Below are 20129 nucleotides of genomic sequence, written 5' to 3' on the forward strand. Positions count from 1 at the left end.
TTTGGGCCCTTCTGCTTGGTGTTCCAACATCACAAGAGTCCACCCTGCTAGAATCAACTGGAAAGAGCATGTTGGCTGGCACAATGGCTCACGCCTGTAATCCCAGTGCTTGGGAGGCCAAGGCGGGAGGATCACTTGAGCGCAGGAATTCAAGACCAGCCTGGGCAACATGGCAAAAACCCAGCTCTACAAAAAATACAAAAAAAGTAGCCAGGCATGGTGGCATGTACCTGTACTATCAGCTACCTGGGAGACTAAGTGGGAGGATCACTTGAGCCCAGGAGGCAGAGGGTGCAGTGAGCTGAGATCATACCAGTGCACTCCAGCCTGGGTGACAGAGTGAGACCCTGTTTCCAAAAAAAAAAAAATCTGGCCAGGCATGGTGGTCCTAGCTACTCAGGAAGCTGAGGTGGGAGGATTGCTTAAGGAGCCTCCCAGGAGACAGAGGCTTACAGTGAGCCATGATCACACCACCACTACACTCCAGCCTGGGTGACACAGTGAGACCCTGTCTGAAAAACACATAACGAAAAAGGATGTCATCCTTGAAGAGGATCCAGAGGGGAAGACAGGCAGTGACTGCATATCTTTCTACCAGACTCTAAAAGCGCAGACAGCCACCTAAAGCCCTCATTTATACACGAGGAAACTAAGGCACTAGGCAAGGAAGGAAGCCAGACCTGGAGGCCCCTTCACACCTTCAGCTACAGGGTCCTACAGCTACAGCTCCTAGTCATCTGAGACCCAACTGCTCCAGCTATCAAGGATAACAAGGGCTTCCTGGCACTGGGGAGGGGCTGGTGCCTGGGGCTACTGAGCTGCCATCTGCCTGGAACCACACAGCTGCCACAGGCTCTGCCCATAACCTGCCTGGGACCACACAGCTGCCACAGGCTCTGGCTGAGGCTGTTAGCAGAGCCCTGATGAGCAAAGGCAGGTTAGGTCTTGGAAGGGACCAAGGTGGGTGGCTGGTTACAAAACCTCAGCCGCGGCCTGAGCCAGACACCCCACTTTATGCTCAATGCAGCAGACAGCTCCTATCTGTCCCGGCTCCTGGGGGCCATGTTATCCAAACTGGTGATCAGCAAGCATGTGCAGCCTGACAAGGTTGAGGGCGTCTTGAGGATGCTGGGCCAGTGTCCTCGAGCCTGGGCAGGCCTGAGAATCAGGACCAGCAGGCCAAGGATGGAGGGAGCCCCAGTCATGGAAGGGTCAGGGTCTCGGAAGGGACGCTGGTCCGTGAATCACACCAGGGTGGCCTCAGGTAGCCAGGAGCCTTGTTTCTCCACTGTGGAGGTGACAGGCTGATGTGTGCAGAGCACCTGTCCATAGGAGGCTGGGGCCTGCAGCGGCTCTGAGAGTATCCTTCAGATGGGGAGTGTGGGCTGAGCGTTGCTCTTATGGTTGCTCAAGGGGCTGGAAGGATGACATCTTCCACTTGAATCAGCCTCAGCCAAGTATGTGTCAGGTCCTTCCGTTTAAAGAGCACTTTGTATTGTCAGTTTCTGGGCTTGTGGAAGTGGATATTCCAATGATCATAGTTGTTGCGTATCTGGCGAAATGTCCATGAGGTGGCCTTATTGTTGCACAAGTCCTGAGTCCCTGGGCAGAAAGCAAGGTCTGTTAGACACATGATGTTCCTGTCCCTGAGAGAGCCTCTTTGGGCCAGTTTATGACCTCAGAAGCTGTATCTTTTCCTTTCTTCTGAATAAACCTGTGATGAGCAAACATCCACACAAGTCTCTGATATTTCTGATAACAACCTGGGAGTGTTTGGATGTGGAGGCAAGGCCCATTTCCAACATACCTTTGTAACTGGGCGATCTCTTGACTGATGTCATCGAGCTCCTTCACGCCAGTAAACTCCCCGGAGCCGAGAGAGCCCGAACTGTCCTAGAATCAAATTCAGAGGCAAGATCACGAATTAGCAACCTGCATCACCCGACAGGAGGCACCAGCAGGTCTCAGGCCCAGGGATACAATCATCTCTTTAGTACAGAGGGTGAGGTAGCAAAAGTGACAGCGCCCTGCCTGGGGAAATACCTGGGCAGCCACACCACCCTTCCGGGGCCCCTGTTGGGGAAGGCAGGGACCATAGGGGGCACCCAGCACCAACTGTGGGCTCATGTGTGCCACCAGCGCCACCTGGTGGCAGGCTGTGGGAAGGGACGTGAATTCCCCAGGGTGTGACTAGCACCACTCACCGGGCCGGGTGTGCCTCTCTCCGAGGGCGGGACCATGTCCGGCGAGAGGACTTGAGGGGGGTCGATGCCTTTACTGACCTTCTGCTGAATGAAATACATAGCTAACGCGAATTGGTCTTTGCTTAACTTCCCCGTTTGCCTCGTATCGGCCAGGGCCCTGGGAGAAACGTGGGGATGCTAATTACACATCACAGGCGCTGACTCAGCCTGAACACAAGTCACCGATCCCACGCTTTTCAAAAACGACAGCGACAAAAATGGCAGGGAGCAGTGGCCAGCCCCAGCTCCTTTCCTACTTCACATCTCCTTCCCAGGAAGTGGCCCAGGGTTCCCCACTTCCAGCGTCCTCCACCCTAGGAGGTCTGTCGGGGCTGGAGAACCTGAGCCCCTCCCCGTGGGCTGAGGAGCCCACACCTTGGGAAAACCTCACTAGGGCTGAGAGTTGCATCTGCCTCTTACTTTGGTTTATCTTGTACGTGGGGCAGGCTGTGATGCCGCAGGCATGGAGTAGACCAGCCCTTCTGTGGAAATGGGTGCTGAGGCCAAGCATCCACATGCGTGTTATTACTCAGCCTGTCCCTGCAGCTCTGGGTCATGTGAATGGCCCTGGCCACTGGCCTTCAGTGGGGATGACAGCAGCACTTTGGGGTTTCATCATGAAGGAAGCATCAGCAATCACTCTTTCCTATTTGTGAACACAGTGTTTATGTCCCCCCAGATTTCTGTATCCAAATCCTACCCCTCAATGGGATGGAGTTGGGAGGTGAGGCCTCTGGGAGGCGATGAGGTCATGAGGTAGAGCCTCATGAGTGGGATTAGTGCTCTTATAAAACAGTCTCCAGAATGCTCTCTCTGCTCCTTTAGCCATGTGAGGACACAGGGAGTAGGTGGCTATCTGCAAACTACGCAGTGAGCCCTCACGAAACACGGGATCTGCAGGTGCCTGGATCACAGACTTCCACCCCACAGAGCTGTGAGAAACGTCTGTTTCTAAGCCACTTTCTCTACGGCAGTTTGTCACTGCAGCCCAGTGGAGTAAGACACTCCTCTTGTGCCTATAAGGGGCTGCCACAGGTGCATGGCCACAATGCACAGGACGGTCCCCCACAACTAAGTGTCCCCTACCCACATGGCTTTCAGATGTTCTGAAAGATGGGCCAAGGCAGCACTTAAACAGCGGCACACAGTGCTCCCGTGGAGCTCAGGTAAGAGGCTCTCTGACACTCATAATCAAGGACCAGCCAGGGCCAGGCGTGGTGGCTCTACGCCTGTAATCCCAGCACTTTGGGAGGTCGAGGCGGGTGGATCACCTGAGGTCAGGAGTTCAAGCCCACCGTGGCCAACATGGCAAAATCCTGTCTCTACTAAAAATACAAAAATTAGCCAGGCGTGGTGGCAGGTGCCTATAATCCCAGCTGCTCAGGAGGCTGAGGCAGGAGAATCTCTTGAACTTAGGAGGCAGAGGTTAAAGTGAGCCGAGATTGCACCACTGCACTCCAGCCTGGGCAACAGAGTGAGTCTCTGTCTTTAGGCGGGGGGGAAAAAAAAAAAAGAGCCAGCCAGGAAGGAAAGGTACCCTTGTGGAGTAAGGACTAGGCCTTGGCATCTGTGAAAAATGTCTTTCACCCAGGTCACCCTCTCAACGTGGGACTCATTTCCCACCTCCCATGTCGCCACGGCAGAAGCCATGACAGATTCCCCCTCTGGCAAAAGAGAGCTGGGGCTTGATGCCCAAATGCAGTCTGTTAACACAACTGCGGAGATTGAGCAGACCTCAAGGAACATTGTGGATAAAGGCTGCTTTAAAATGCCTAGTGGCCCCCACAGTTCCAGGCCGTGACGATTTCACACTGCCACTGTCTCTCCCCAGTCTGCCCCCACGGGCCCAAGCCTGCTCAGGAGCAGCGGCTGCCTCTCCACTCCCGCCCCTTCTCTGCTCCTGCCATCTCCTGTGGAGGGTTCCAAGAGAAAGACGAAGAAGCAGGCTTGGGGGTGGCTCAGTCATCAGCCATCCAGCTCTGACACCACATGCTGCTCTGCTGACCCGTACGCTGCCGGCCACTGCAGAGACAAAGCCTCCGTCCTCACGCTCCCGCTCCTTCCAGTCCCCCTGGTATGTCGTGTACAGTGGGCCATGCCCCCGCCCCAGCCACCCGCAGACACATCTAGACTTCTTTCCTCATGGTTGTTTATTCTAGAGCTCGATCATCCTTTCCTTCCCCTTTGCTGGCCGCATGGAATGAGGTCTGAGTTCCTCCTTTTGATCCAGGTGGATTCGTCACTTCCTGTGTCATTTCCATGTCGCTATATCATGCACCAGTTGCAGCATGCATTACAAATTACTTTCCCTGTACTCCCCCCTTGACATCACAGTTGGGGTGTCAGGGCACTAATGGGAATCGTGTGTGTGTTGGATGCAGAGTCATAAAGGGAACACTGTGTTTTGTTGGTTTCTAAAAGGGACAGTGGGTCCAAGGGAGGCGGCTTGGCCATTTGGGTGACACCTCTGGGATGGCAGGTTCTCAGGCTCTCACCTCACAGTGTGGTCATCTGTGAACCACCACTAAGGACAGTCATTTCTCCCAAACCACTAAGCAACACCCTGAATTTTACTGCTCTGCTTGGGAGGATTTGCCTCTTGAGAATTATCTGGCAATTCTCCCAAGTGAAGCCTTCTCTAAGGCCACAAGGCTCTGAGCAACAAGCTCAAAATTGACTTCAGCCCTGGCCAACGGCAAGAGGAGTGCCCTAGCCCTAGGATGCCGGCTGTGTCCAGCCCTGGGGAAGGCAGGGGTGAGGTCGGCTCCTCAACTGGGCCCTGAGGTGCAGACAGGGTCTCCCTATGCTCATCCTCCTGCCGGGAGCCAAGGCACTGACCTTTCCAGAGCAGGGCCTCCCATGGGAGGCAGCAGCAGCCCTGGCTGCCTAGGTCACCCTGCTAGAGGCCCCACGGCCCTGCTGCCCACACTTCCCAAAGGCAGCTGTGGCCAAGACCAGGCCTCCTGCTAGAACCAGCATCATGGCCAGTAAGAAGAAGGCCCAGCTATGTAAGTAGATGGCCTAGGAGCTCTTGAGAGGGGTCAGAGGCCCCTCCTAGCGGAAGACCGTGAACTGACCAGCACGGAGTGCAGGCTTTGAGCTTTGGCACATGCACTTTGCTCAGCCTCTGTCAGGCCAGGGAGAATAAAGGACGCCAGACACAGCAGAAGCCTGCAACAGCTGAAGGGGGGCCCCCTGATCACCACCCCCCACAGGTCTCCACCCACAGGCCCCCTGGAGCCACCCACAGCCACAATGGCCACCTGTCCGGCCTTACCATATGTGTGCTAGAAGGTTCTGGGTGAGGCCCGAGTGCATGAAGATCTCCTTCACCTCCTGGCCACTCACATAGCCGTCCAGGTCCAAGTCGGTCTTCAGGAATATCTCATCAAATCGCATCTTGTCAGCCACGGGCACCACCCAGTTAACTGTTGGCTAAAACAGTTTTTGGCGATTAATCCGGAAGCTTCTGATGACCCACACACACATGATTTTTGATGACAGGTGATTAAAGCATTTCCATGCACATTTGGCATCAAAGTCTCCTCAGTTCCATGAGCTAAGAGGGCAGACAGTATCTTTGTTCTGTAAGTAGTGAAACTGATGCGGAGATAGGCTGAAGCTGGCTCTGAGAAGCTCACCCAGACACCAGTCTGTGCCTCTCTGCACCCCATTACCCACTGTCCTTATCCATCACCCTGCCACCCAGGGCGTGAGGGAGGCTGTGATCTTCATGTGATGGATTCCAGCATGCCAGGAAAGACCCTCTCGAGCACTCTCATTTGGAAGGACCATCCCCTTAGAGCCAGGATGGCCACAGGCCAGCCTCCCTGGACTTCCTGCTCCTCCACCCGCAGAGGCTTCCCTGCAGGCAGCCAAGCAACCCATCCCAGGACTCTCTAGAACACCCTTCTACATCCCTGACCTCAATCCTGAGACAACAAACCCCCCCCCCCAAGATGTCAGGGCACACACATCACTGACAGGTAACAAATAAGATCCCACCATCCAAAAGGGCCACCACCCACAAGGCCCCACCACCATTCACGCAGCCTCAACCCTGCCAGGGCAGACGGAGCCACGAGCCCAGTGCAGCTTGAGGTTCACAGCCCCAGGGCTGGGCCACCTGCTGCACCTGCAGCCCCTCACCACCAGCTCACAGTTAGCCTGAGAGATGCAAACGCCATTGTGGGTCAACCAGGGCCTGGTCACCTCCTGGTTCAGAGGCATCAAGGCCCCTCAGCACTCAGGGTCAGGCCCCTTTTGTGGCCCACTCTGCCTGCATCGCCGCGGGGCCTCCAACATACCCATCACACCACAGTCCACGGAATCTGTGTTCTGAACTCTAGACATGCTTTTCCTCTTCCCGTTTTTTGTTTTTTTTTTTGTCGTATTTATACAAATCACTCCTTTTAAACAATCTCATAATAGCAATGAGAATAAACACCTGAGATGATGAAGGAAAGAAAGGAAGGGCATATACGGCTGGAGGATTCCATCGTTCCTCCTCCAGCGACTGTACAGAAAAGCGCCACCCACACTTCACCTTCAGTGAATGCCATGATGCCTGAAACTGCCACTCAAAGTCATTCCTCTTAGTTATGAAAGGATTTCCTAAGCCAGGTGCAGTAGCTCACACCTATAATCCCAGCACTTTGGGAGGCCAAGGTGGTTGAGGTTGAGGCTGGTTCCGTTCCTGAGGCTAGCTGAGAGCACCTGAGTCCAGGAGTTCAAGACCAGCTTGGACAAAATGGCAAAACTCTGCCTCTCCTAAAAATACAAAAATTAGCCAGGTACGGTGGCGCATGCCTATAGTCCCAGCTACTCGGGAGGCACAGGTTGCAGTGAGCCAAGATCATGCCATTGTACTCCAGCCTGGGCGACAGAGGAAGACTCCATCTCTTAAAGAGTTCTCACAGTGTTGCCAACCCGAAGATGTCCACAGGATTAGGAGGAGAAAGGACTCATGGTCAAGGCTGGGAAACAATGGATAAACTCATTTACTCTTCATGAACAAGTCTCCTGTGATGTCCAGATCTAACAGGCTTCTGATACAAACTCAGGGAATTCAGAAAGCAAACTTGAGAAAGAAGGGATACCATGTGAACCAGACCGGCTTACTTCGGGGGTTTCAGGCAGCAGGCATGTGTGATGAAGCACAGCGAGGACCTGATCAAACAATTTATCAGAATCGATGGAGCTAGGCCAGGCACAGTGCTCATGCCTACAATCCCAGCACTTTGGGAGACCAAGGCAGGAGGATTCCTTGAGCCCAGTTCAAGACCAGCCTGCATAACACAGTAAGACCCCATCTCTACAAATAGATAGATAAATAAATAAATAAATAAAAATTTAAAAAATTAGCTAGGTGTGGTGGCATCCGCCTGTCCCAGCTACCAGGGAGACTGAAGTGGAAAGATCACCTGAGCCCAGGAGGTGGAGACAGCAGTGAGCCATGATTGCACTACTACACTCCAGCCTGTCCAACAGAGCAAGATCCTGCCTCTTACATATTAAAAAAAAAAAAACAAACTATGGCTCTAATTCAAATGATGAGGGTTCAGATGGCAAGAGCAACCTGACTTTTACTTATGACATCGTACTGCGTAAATTTTGTGAGCTGCCTCAAGTCTGGTGGACATAAAGATGCCAATAAAAGAATTCTAATGGGAAATGGGCTTGCTGCCTTTAAGTCAACGGGCTAGAGCAAGCTAACCTCAGAAGCCAGGTATCACAAAAAGGTAACGGGTATCAGACAAGCTGAACTGGGGCGGGACACAGAAACAAGTGGCTTTCCGTGTGTCTTGGGTCCCAAGAAGAAATTACGCATGAAATTACGGCGCTGGGATGACAAGAGTCCTAATAATATTTGCTGGGCAAACAAAAGGAACTCACTGCCTGATTTCTGGGGCCTCAGAGTATGTCAGAAGCAAGATTCTGATGCCAACTTGGCTATAAACCCAACACAGGGCAGCCCTGCTCGTGGAGCTGACCAGCCTGGGCAACATGGGGAGACCTCATCTCTATTGAAAAAATAAGATAAAGGCCAGTTGCGGTGGCTCAAGCCTGTAATCCCAGCACTTTGGGAGACCAAGGCAGGTGGATCACGAGGTCAAGAGATCGAGACCATCCTGGTCAACATGGTGAAACCCCGTCTCTACTAAAAAAATACAAAAAATTAGCTGGGCATGGTGGCGTGTGCCTGTAATCCCAGCTACTCAGGAGGCTGAGGCAAGAGAATTGCCTGAACCCAGGAGGTGGAGGTTGTGGTGAGCCGGGATCACGCCATTGCACTCCAGCCTGGGTAACAAGAGCAAATCTCTGTCTCAAAAAAAAAAAAAAAAAAAAAAAGAAAGAAAAAATAAGATAAATGAATTTTTTCTTTTTTTTGAGACGGAGTTTCACTCTTGTTGCCCAGGCTGGATGGAGTACAGTGGTGCAATCTCAGCTCACTGCAACCTCCATCTCCCCGGTTCAAGTGATTCTCTGGCCTCAGCCTCCTGAGTAGCTGGGATTACAGGTGCCTGCCACCACGACCAGCTAATTTTTTTGTATTTTTAGTAGAGACGGAGTTCCACTGCATTGGCCAGGCTGGTCTCAAACTCCTGACTTCAGGTGATCCGCCCACCTCGGCCTCCCAAAGTGTTGGGATTACAGGTGAGAGCCACCGCACCCGGCCAGATTTTTTAAAAAGCACTCTGCAGAATCAAGGTACTACGCTATCTGGGAAAACAACAGCCCAGCAGGTGCTAAGTGCCCAACCTGGGCCCCCTTTTCCGACCCCACCCCACTGGCCCCCTGGCTCGAGCTGCCCTGGCCTTCTTCTTGTTTCTAGAACACACCACAGGCTCCTGTGCCAGAGGGCAAGGTTACTCCCTTGATAGCTTGTCATTCAGGTTTCAGCCGGGCTGTCACTTCACTGGTTGCCTTCCAGCTGCAGGAGCACACCCCATAACACCCTATATACACTTCCAGACCCAGCTCTATTCTGCTTGCTCAGGCTGTCCAACCTTCCTTAGTTCACTGATTTGCTAATCACCTGTCACCCTGATGGAGGGCAGGAGCTTGTCACATGGTCACTGGGGACCCTCCCAGTGCCCCCAGCATGTGCCAAGGTATGATGAGTGGGTTGGTGAAAATGCCTAGACTGGAGTTCCTGGAAGCCGGGCTTGCTAACAGCCAGCCACGTGAAACTCCCCGAGTGGAGGCTAACACCTGTGGGCCCTGCCTCTCCTCCGGGCTGCAGCAGTGGTAGAAGCTGTGTCAGACCCCATGATGGAGCCTTCCCGGACCCCTCAGATTGCCTCTTTGAAACTCTGTGGCGCAGTGCCATGTTCTAAAGCTCCTTGGAAACGAGCCTCCCAAGTGGAATACTTCACTTTACATTTTCATCCTTCCTGTCCACAGTCTGAAGCTGTGTGGTGATGCTGGCTGGCTCTTGTCACGACCACTCACTCACTGCTGTGCCTCTGAAACCACAAATGAGGCAGGGAATGATGCGTGATTCCAGATATAACTCTGTGTCACTTTTTCGGGTTTTAGACGATCTTAAATGCCTGCATTTGCCAAACCAAGAAGCAATCTTTTTGGATACATAAGATGTGGCCGTGGGGAGGAAGGGAGCCCCCACCTGTCTTCCTCACATGAGAAATGCCTCCCTCGCTCACCAGATCACTCCACACACTTACCACTTACTGAGCATTTTCATTTTCTTTCTTTCTTTTTTTTTGAGATGGAGTTTCACTCTTGCCCAGGCTAGAGTGCAATGGTGCAAACTCAGCTCACTGCAACCTCTGTCTCCCAGGTTCAAGCAACTCTCTTGCCTCAGCCTCCCGTGTAGCTGGGATTACAGGTATGCATCATCACACCCAGCTAATTTTTGTATTTTTAGTACAGATGGGGTTTTACCATGTTGGTCAGGCTGGCCTCGAACTCCTGACCTCAGGTCATCACCCACCTCAGCCTCCCAAAGTGCTGGGATTGCAGGCATAAGCCACCGCACCCGGCCCTTACTAGGCATTTTCTAAGTCCCAGAGAGTGTCCTAGAAGCTGACATTATCACTAAAAATTATTGCTGTTCTCATAAAGCTAACAAGAGCGAGGAGCATGGAGACAGATGACACACAGTTGGCCCTGGAAGAGGCCAGGCCGGGACCACCCAGAGGCCTGCAGCTGCAGCAGAGCAGTGAGGAGGAGATGGGAGGCAGGAGCATGCGGGTGTGTACAGGGTGGTATTTACATGCAAGTGAATAAGAAAGTTCATTGTGAATCCCTGTAGCAAATTTTTTTTTCTTTTCTTTTTGTTTTCAGGCAGAGTCTTGCTCTATCGCCAGGCTAGAGTGCAGTGACGCGATCTCGGCTCACTGCAACCTCCGCCTACCAGGCTGAAATGATTTTCCGGCCTCAGCCTCCCAAGTAGCTGGAATTACAGGCATGTGCCACCACACCCAACTAATTTTTTTGTCTTTTTAGTAGAGACAGGTTTCGCCATGTTGGCCAGAATGGTCTCGATCTCCTGACCTCATGATCTGCCTGCCTCGGCCTCCCAAAGTGCTGGGATTACAAGCAGGAGCCACTGCACCCGGCCGCAAATGATTTTTAAAAACATTTCATCACGAGCTTGACTGTTTTGGGATTATGTTAAGAAATCCCAGGAAACATCCTAATGTGGTCTGAGGGCCGTGTCTGCTGAGGGCTCCATACCTGTGTTTGCTTGAGGCTGTGCTTGGGGGACAGGCTCCCTGTGCTGTTGAGGCTGCTGACGCTGCCATGGGATGGCGTGGAGCGGAGGCTGTCTTTTGGAGGGGGGCTGGCGGGCAGGACAGGGACGGCGCCAGGGAACACAGTCTTCTTTCTCTTGGAGGGTGGGATGAGGGACGGAGGCAGGGCGGAGGGCACGGGCTCCTTCTCGAGGGCTCGGTACACCAAGTGCATGGCCTGTGGGTGCAAATGACAATGGCGCTGAAGGAGTGAGTCTGGGACTGGGGACCACCAGGAGAAGGCAGAGGGCAGCCGTTTCAGGGGCTGTAGTGACAGGACAGACACTCTGTGAGGACGATCCCAAGCTAACCAGAATGAAAATAAATCAATCCTGATGAGTCACCTTTTACGTGTAACTTTCCAAGACGTGTTCGATGATGACACGAGACTGTAGTGCACATGGAAAGAATTCAATCAAGCCAGACTAGAGTACATGTCCCTTCACTACTTAGGGAGGCCACCGGCCAGGCCTGGCAACTTCCCAGCACTGGATTTGGAAGTGTAAAGACACCAGAAGAGAGGCGTGTATGTACTTCAGGAGCAGCCCCTCTACTTGGGAGGCTGAGGTGGGAGGATCACCTTGGCCTAGGAGATGGAGGCTTCAGTGAGCTGTGATCTGTGATCATGCCACTGCACTCCAGCCTGGTTGACAGAGTGAGACCCTGTCTCTATAAAACAAAACAAAACAAAAAACAGTGGAACTGAGGATGCATCCATGAGGCAGGCCACAGCCACAGAAATAAATTCCTTGTGGAAGGCTAATAAAAGTGCAAGGAATGATGGTTTGATAGCCGCCATCATCATAATTAATCTTGCTGGATTAAGGCAAACTCGTCAGCCGTGGCGGAACTCTCAGGGAAGAGTCTGAGGGTCATGGGTGTTGACAGTCTCAAGGCGACCCCCACAAGAGACGAACTGAGCACAGAGGGAAAAAGAGCAACTGCCCGGAGGAACCCAACCTCCACCTTGACCCAGTGATGAACAGCGACATGGCAGTAAGAACACATGTTAACACCATGTTCCCCCAGGTGGGAGGCCCACGTAGGGAGGGTGTGGCCTCCATGGGATTCCTGTCCCATAAGAGTGCACCACCTGGGTCATCAAGAGGATCTGGCAGCCAGGCCCACGCCCAGGGAGACGCCATAACTGCTGGCCTGTGCTCTTCAAAATGTTCACATTGAAGCCAGGCACAGTGGCTCACACCTGTAATCCCAGCACTTTGGGAGACCGAGGTGGGTGGATCACCTGAAGTTAGGAGTTCAAGATCAGCCTGGCCAACATGGCGAAATCTTATCTCTACTAAAAATACAAAAAGAAAAATTAGCCGGGCATGGCAGTAGGGCACCTTTAATCCAAGCTACTCAGGAGACTGAGGCAGGAGAATTGCTTGAATCCAGGACGTAGAGGCTACAGTGAGCTGAAATCGCACCACTGCACTCCAGCCTGGGTGACAGACGAGATCCCCTCTCAAAAACAAAACAATATGAACAAAAAACCAAAAGTCCACGTCGAGAAACACAAAGAGCGATGGAGGAACTGTTCTAGATTCCAGGAAACGAGAGACAAAGGACAACCGGATGTAACACACGGGGCTGGGTTCTCTGTAGACATAAGGGACATTTGTGGGACAACTGATAAAATCTGAGTAATAGCCTTGGCTTAGATAATAACAGATACAGTCATAGAGAATATAAGGTATACATACCGGGTATAATATAGGGTATAATAAAAGTAGCATAAATGTGATGCTATCATGTGAATTTCCTGATTTTGAAGTGGAAAATGGTTATGTGGAAGAAGTCCTTGTTTATAGAAAATACACACTAAAGTATTTGTGGATGAAGAGGCGTCATGTCTGCAACTTAACTCTAAGATGGTTCAAAGGCAAACTTGGTGCAGCGGTAGGGAGGGATAGATAGTTATGGAGGAAGGGAGGAAGAAGAGAGGGAAAGAGAAAACAAATGTAGTAAATCAACAACACTGGGAAATTCAAGTGAAAGGTTTTCAAAAGAATCCTCTGTGGGAGGCCAAAAAAGGAGGTCGCTTGAGTTTGAGGCTGCAGCAAGGGTGTTCACGACACTGCACTCCAGCTGGAGACACAAGACTCTGTCTCAAAAAGAAAAAAATAATTCTCTGTATTACAGGTCGAGTATCCCTTATCCAAACATGCTGGGGACCACAGTGTTTCAGATTCTGCAGTTTTCTGAATTTTTGAATGTGTCTGTTACACTTCTGGTTCAGCTTACTAATTCAAAATTCTAAATCTAAAATCCTCCAGTGAGCACTTCCTTTGAGCCTCATATTGGTGCTCAGAAAGTGGCAGATCTTGAAGCATTCTGGTTTCAGACTTTCAGATTAAGGATACTCAACCTGTACTGAAACTTGTCCACATAGGAAGAACTATGTCAAGATAGACAGTTAAAAAAACGAAAGAAGGAAGGCTGAGCGTGGTGTCTCACGCCTGTAATCCCAGCACTTTGGAAGGCAGAGGTGGGCGGATCACTTGAGGCCAGGAGTTGAGGCCGGCCTGGCCAACATGGCGAAATCCCATTTCTACCAAAAATACAAAAAAAATTTAACTGGCTGTGGTGGAGTGCACCTGTAATTCCAGCTACTTGGGAGACTGAGGCATGGGAATTGCTTGAACCCAGGAGGAAGAGGCTGCAGTGAACAGAATTCACCACTGCACTCCAAGCTGGGCAACAGAGCAACACTCCGTCTCAAATAAAAAGAAAGAAGAGGCTGAGTGCCACAGCTCACGCCTGTAATCCCAGCACTAGGGGAGGTTGCAGTGGGCGCATCACCTGAGATCAGGAGTTCCAGATCAGCCTGACCAACATGGCAAAACGCTGTCTCGACTAAAAATGCAAAAACTAGCCAGGTATGGTGGCAGGTGCCTGTAATCCCAGCTACTGAGGCGGCTGAGAGGGGAGAATAGCTTGAACCCAAGAGGTGGAGGTTGCAGGGAGCCAAGATCACACTACTCTCTACTCCAGCATGGTTGGCAAGAGCGAGACTCTATCGCAAAAAAAAGAAAGAAGAAAAACAAAAAAAAATCCAGCAACCCCCAAGCACTGCAAGTTTCCATCCTCAGCTGGGTAGGAAGGAAGCAGCAGGACCTACCACAGCGAACTCATCTCGGTCCAAGTGCCCATCCTTGTCGATGTCACTGAGGTCCCAGACCTGCAAGGGAGAGACCAACATGGGTTACTGTGGGAGGAAAGGACTGGGTGAGAGTGAGACCACCTGCCAGACCTCAAGACTCTCAGCCATGTGCTCACTGGATTCAAGAGATGGCAGTCAATGGGCAATTCAGAACCAGTCCATGGGTTCTTGGAAAAGCCATCACCTGTGAAATACTGTCAACCAACAGATTCACGTTCTGACAATCGTCATGATTATAATCATGGCCAAAGCTATACTTTAAACTTAGCCCGAGTGTCTTCATTGTCTTGCAGAGACATCTTAGAAAAGACAGCTTTGATTGAGTACAGGTGTTGCCCTAAACATCCACGTGTCCTATGCTCACTCCTGCAAACCCCACCCCTCCCTTGCATTCTCAGCTGGGCAGGGCTGTGGGCTCATGTCTGAGCAGGTCTGTGGGTCTCGCCTCCTCTCCCCAGCAGTGGCTGGTGAGACAGGTGTCAGGCCCACTCAGTGCACTGAAGAGGAGGCAGGAGGGCGTGGGCTCTGGACCGTGCCTAGAACACGTGCAGATCTCAAGCACCACTGCACTGCCAGCTTTCTGGCCCATGCCAGCCTTCCTGGATGGGCACACCTGCCTGCCAGGCCAACACTGGGCAGGCCACCAGTGCCTGGAACTAAGCAGATGCCCGCGGCTCCATCCATGACGCTTCACGTGTCAGCATCACCCCTCCCCAGCCAATCACCAGGGCTTCAGTCTAGGCAAGTTTCTCACACCTGGGTCCTCCTCTCCACCTACACTGCTGCGTCCAAGCTCAGGCCTCACCATCCCAGTCTTGTCCCTCTGGCTACCACAGGGACTGCTCCAGAACACATACCTCACCGTGATCCTCAGCCTGGCAGATGGGGCCCTGTCACCTGGCTGCTGCTGAGCCCCTGAGAGCAGCAGGCCCTGCACCCCAGCCCATCCTCTTCAGATCCCATGGTGACCTGCACATGCTTTGCCAGGGAGTCAGGACTCAACAGGCCTTTCGGGTTCCACAGTCCTCCCTCGGCCACCTTGGCACTGCTGCTGTTAAGGCCAGATCACTTCGGGGCATGGGCCGTGCCATGCACTGTAGGGTGTTGAGCAGCATTCCTGGCCTTAACCCACCAGACGCCAGAAGCACCTGACCCTGGTGTGACAACCAAAAACATCCCCAGACATTGCCCAATGTCCCCGGAGGACCAAAGTGCCCAGAGGGAGCCCTGGCCCTAACTGGCATGCCAGGCTATCTGTGGCCTCTGTGCCTTCGCTCAAGCTATCCACATGCCCAGACTTCCGCCAGAGTTGCCCTCACCCTGGAGGATATGACCAGGGGTACCTCTCCTAGGAAGTCTTCCCTGCCTGCCCTGCTCCTCCTGCTCGGAAGGGTCAGGGACCCTCCCCTCCACCACTGCCCTCACTGGGCCGAGCTATGATTATCAGGGATGCAGTGGGGGGCGTGTCCAATGGACAGGCGAGGCTCTGGGGACAGCTGCTCCAGAATGCACATGGGACTCTGCCCACCCCTGCCTACAACAGGACCTCATCCCTTCTCCTTCCACCCTTCCACGACTGTGCGACCAGAGTGACTTCCCATCCACCCTGAAGATCCGCTTCCCTGTGTGAAAAATGGGGGATGGAGGGGTGTGAGACATGGTCCGTAACAGGTTGGCTCCAAGTACTGGATGTGTGTCTTCATGCAGAGCACTAGGGCCCGGCCTGCACATACTGAGCCCTCGGTAATTAAGTCTTAGCATCTCAGCCATTACTTATTTGACTTCCTTGACGGTACCTAATCATCCCCACCTTCCCACTGCCCAGCACAAGGCATGGTCCACTGCAGGCTCAGAAAAATGCCTACTGAATGACTGACCAGATGCATGACGTGTGGGTGCCTGGATGCACAGATAGATGATGGCACGGAAGCACGTGTGCACGGATGAATGCATAAATATGAGCGCACAGGGCACAGCAGCATAGATGTACAAGTACACAGACACACGCACAGATGCGTGGACAAATACACTGCAGGGGTGTGTGCACACACAAATGAATGGGTCATAGACAGGGATGCAGAGGAACACTGGTGCATAGATGCATGGATACAAAGATGACCGGGCACAGTGGCTCAGCCTGTCATCCATCCCAGCGCTTTGGGAGGCCGAGGCGGGTAGATCACCTGAGGCCAGGAGTTTGAGACCAGCCTGCCAACATGGTGAAACCCCGTCTCTCCTAAAAATGCAAAAATTAGCTGGGTGTGGTGGTGTGCTCCTGTGGTCCCAGCTACTCAGGAGGCTGAGGCAGAAGAATAATTTGAACCCGAGAGGTGAAGGTTGCAGTGAGCTGAGATGGCACCACTGTACTCCAGCCTGGGCAAGAGCCAGACTCCGTCTCAAAAAAAATAACAATGGGCCAGGCGCAGTGGCTCACGCCTGTAAGCCCAGCACTTTGGGAGGCTGAGGCAGGCAGATCACAAGGTCAGGAGTTTAAGACCAGCCTGGCCAACATAGTAAAACCCCATCTCTACTAAAAATACAAAAATTAGCCAGGCATGGTGGCATGCACCTGTAATCCCAGCTATTCAGGAAGCTGAGGCAAGAAAATCACTTGAACCCAGGAGGCAGAGGTTGCAACGAGCCGAGATCGTGACATTGCACTCCAGTCTGGGCAACAGAGCAAGGCTCCATCTCATAACAAATAAAAAGAAATAAAAAGATAAAGACACATGACACACATTCCAACATTCAGCATAATGGAACAGGGAAAAGCCCAGGTTGGGGAGCTTAGGGCTGAGCTCTACTGGTCCCAAAGCCCTAGGTAGCAATTTCAATTTTGAATCCACCTCCTCATCTGTGAAATGGCACCTTCCCCAAGGCTAGGTGAACACTGTGATGTGCACCCTGGAAAGCCCTGAGCCAGCTGGGATGGACCCACAGGAGCCCTGATGAAGCCCCTGAGGGCACAGGGAGAAAACAGAGCAAGAGCCTCATAAGCACCATGGGGAAAGAGAACGGTGGTTCCCATGCATAGCAGGGACACCAAGTGCGGAAGAACCAAGCCCATGGCCCACTCACCCGGCCCAGGACATCAAGAGGCAGTTTTGAGTTCATGAGGACCGGCTTGACCTTGTCTCCGGAGAGCAAACCATTGATGGGTAAGAGGCTTTCAAAAATTCCATCAAATTTGGCCTTTTCCTCCACCTAGTTGAAAAGAAATAGCTCGAGTGAGTAGGAGAGCGCGCCTTGCCTGTGTGAGTGTCCAGACCGAGCTCTGACCCAAAGCCAAGTGAAAATGGTCATGGATCCATCATTGCCCTTGGCTAAAAGCACCAAATGATCTCAGAACAGTCTCAACCCCTTGGTTTCCAAAGTGAACGTACGCCCTGAAGGAAATAGTGTTATAGCAACCTTGGATCTGGGAGCCAAGGTCCTCGTGAGGGAGGTCCTGGCCCTGGGTCTCACCCTTCGTCCTAGCTGATGCCTGAACGGGGCAGGAGTCCCCAACAGTGGGGCAGTGTCTTTGCAGGGAAACAAAGATCACTCACTTGCCTCCGAGGAGCCCACTTGTACCAGAAAGACAGAAGTGTGAGCAGATGTTAGTGCTTGCACAAATAATTATCAAAACCAACTTTAAATAAATACAGGAAGCCATCTGTTTCTTTTGAGACAAGAGTCTTGCTGTGTTTCCCAGGCTAGAGTGTAGTGGCGCAATCTCAGCTCACTGCAACCTCCAACTCCCAGGTTCAAGCAATTGTCATGCCTTAGCCTCCCGAGTAGCTGGGATCACAGGTATGTGCCATCATGCCTGGCTAATTTTTGTATTTTTTGTAGTCAGGGTTTTTCCATGATGGCCAGGTTGGTCTCAAACTCCTGGCCTCAAGTGATCTGCCTGCCTCGGCCGCCCAAGGCGCTGGTATTACAGGTGTGAGCCACCAAGCCTGGCCATATACAGGAAGCCCTCCGTTTCTAATGGTAAATAAATTAGTACATAAATAGGAATAGCTCTTCATGAACAGATGGAAGGTACAGCATTAGGATGCGGAGTCGCAGCTCCTGCTGTTCTGAAAGATACAGTGCAGGTAGCCCGTGAAAGGGGCCATGAGTGAGGCAGTAGCTTCCAGTCTGTTCCACCCTCCAAAGGAAACAAGGCCCATGGTGAATGGGACCCAGAGAGAGCACACGTCTTGCAACCTGCGTGGTCACACACTGGAACTACTGGGAGCACTAAGAAAACACCCTCAACCAGTGTTCATCGACAGATGAATGCATAACAAAACAAGGTAGATCCAGGAAGCAGAACATCCCTAAACCACAAAAAGGAAGTGAGTTCTGACACATAATACAGTGTGGACAAACTCCGAGGACAGCATGCTAAGTAAAATAAGCCAGGCACACACAAAATACAAATGCTGTATGAGCCTGGCACAGTGGCTCGTGCCTGTAGTCCCAGCACTTTAGGAGGCCAAGGCAGGGGGATTGCTTGAGCACAAGAGTTTGAGACCAACCTGGGCAACATGGTGAGACCCCATCTCTAAAAATGAAAAACAAAAGCAAAAACAAACTAGGCCAGGCACAGTGGTTCACGCCTGTAATCCCAGCATTTTGGGAGGCCAAAGTGGGCAGATCACTTGAGGTCAGAAGTTCAAGACCAGCCTGGGCAACATGGTGAACAGCCCTGGTCTCTACTAAAAATACAAAAATTAGCTGGGCGTGGTTTCATGTGCCTGTAGTACCAGCTACTCAGGAGGCTGAGGCAGGAGAATCACCTGAACCCGGGAGGCGGAGGTTACAGTGAGCCGATATAGCGCCACTGCACTCCAGCCTGGGCAACAGAGTAAGACTCCATGTCAAAAACAAAAAAACAAACCCTGCATGATACCATTTATAGGCAAATCCACGGAGATAGAAAGCAGAATGATGGGTGCCAGGGGCTGAGGGAGTGGGAGGTTCAGGTATAGAGTTTCAGTTTGGGAGGACAGAAAGTTCTGGAGCTGGATGGCGGTGATGGCTGCACATTGTGATGTACTTAACATTCCTGAACTGCACTGTTAAAAGTCGTTAAGATGGTAAATTTTATGTGATATGTCTTTCAGCCACAACAAAAACTTTTCATTTCTCTTTCTCTCTTTTTTTTTTTAACCAATCCACTCCAGATGCTGGAAAAAACTTTTAATTTTTAAAAAGAAAAACCGAGACAGCACCCTCAGTCACAGAAGTGAGGTTACCAGCAGCCAGTGCACAGCTGTCGGTGCTGAGAAGCTGAGCGCTGCAGGTCTGTCTCGGGTGCCTGGGATCCTCTCCCAGCCATGGGACTTGCTGACTCAGTGCCTTCAGAAGCCCAGGAATGTTCACAATAGAAACAAACATTTGGTACTTCGGGCTTGTTCTTTCTGACTGTGGCTGTGAACGGAATACAGAATCTCTCTTGACCACAGTCCAGCCCAATTACAGCGCCTGGTCCCGCGCTCCCTGACTCCTCTCTGCAAGGTCCCCAGGCCCCTCAGTCCCAGCTCTTCCAGTGAGGCCCGGACACAACCGCTGCTGGAAAAGAGCCATCACATATTAAGGAGTAAGATCTCTTGGCACTATTTCCCGTGACAAAGTAGCTCTTTTTCTTTTTTTGTGAGAATGAGTCGCTCTTTCACCCAGGCTGGAGTGCAGTGGCGTGATCTTGGCTCACTGCAATCCCCACCTCCCTGGTTCAAGCAATTCCCCTGCCTCAGCAACCCGAGTAGCTGGGATTATAGGTGCATGTTACCACATCCAGCTAATTTTTTTGTATTTTCAGTAGAGATGAGGTTTCACCATACTGGCAAGATTGGTCTCGAACTCCTGACCTCAGGCAATCTGCCTGCCTCGGCCTCCCAAAGTGCTGGGATTACAGGCATGAGCCACCCATGCCTGGCCAAAGGAGCTCTTTTTCAAAGTCTGCACAATGTGTTGGGTGACAGGGAGAAA

At 52.0% G+C, this 20129-nt stretch overlaps 1 protein-coding gene across 19 annotated transcripts in view; it reads right to left on the reverse strand.

The window, feature by feature from the left end:
• Nucleotides 1-20129, reverse strand: part of EPS15L1 (epidermal growth factor receptor pathway substrate 15 like 1) — a 120972-nt gene that overhangs the window by 61679 nt on the left and 39164 nt on the right. For all 19 annotated transcript variants that reach the window (XR_013531274.1, XR_013531273.1, XM_035286440.3 and 16 more), the window contains 6 exons: nt 17247-17372; nt 14127-14186; nt 10947-11180; nt 5521-5678; nt 2205-2361; nt 1808-1893 (listed from right to left, as the gene is read on the reverse strand). Coding sequence is in view for 17 of the 19 variants with exons in the window: in XM_035286440.3 (XP_035142331.1) it covers nt 1808-1893; nt 2205-2361; nt 5521-5678; nt 10947-11180; nt 14127-14186; nt 17247-17372 (821 nt within the window). In the remaining 2 variants the exon portion in view is untranslated. The remainder of the gene's footprint in view (nt 1-1807; nt 1894-2204; nt 2362-5520; nt 5679-10946; nt 11181-14126; nt 14187-17246; nt 17373-20129) is intronic.

The sequence above is a fragment of the Callithrix jacchus genome, chromosome 22 (assembly GCF_049354715.1).
Source record: "Callithrix jacchus isolate 240 chromosome 22, calJac240_pri, whole genome shotgun sequence".
Taxonomy (NCBI): domain Eukaryota; kingdom Metazoa; phylum Chordata; class Mammalia; order Primates; family Cebidae; genus Callithrix; species Callithrix jacchus.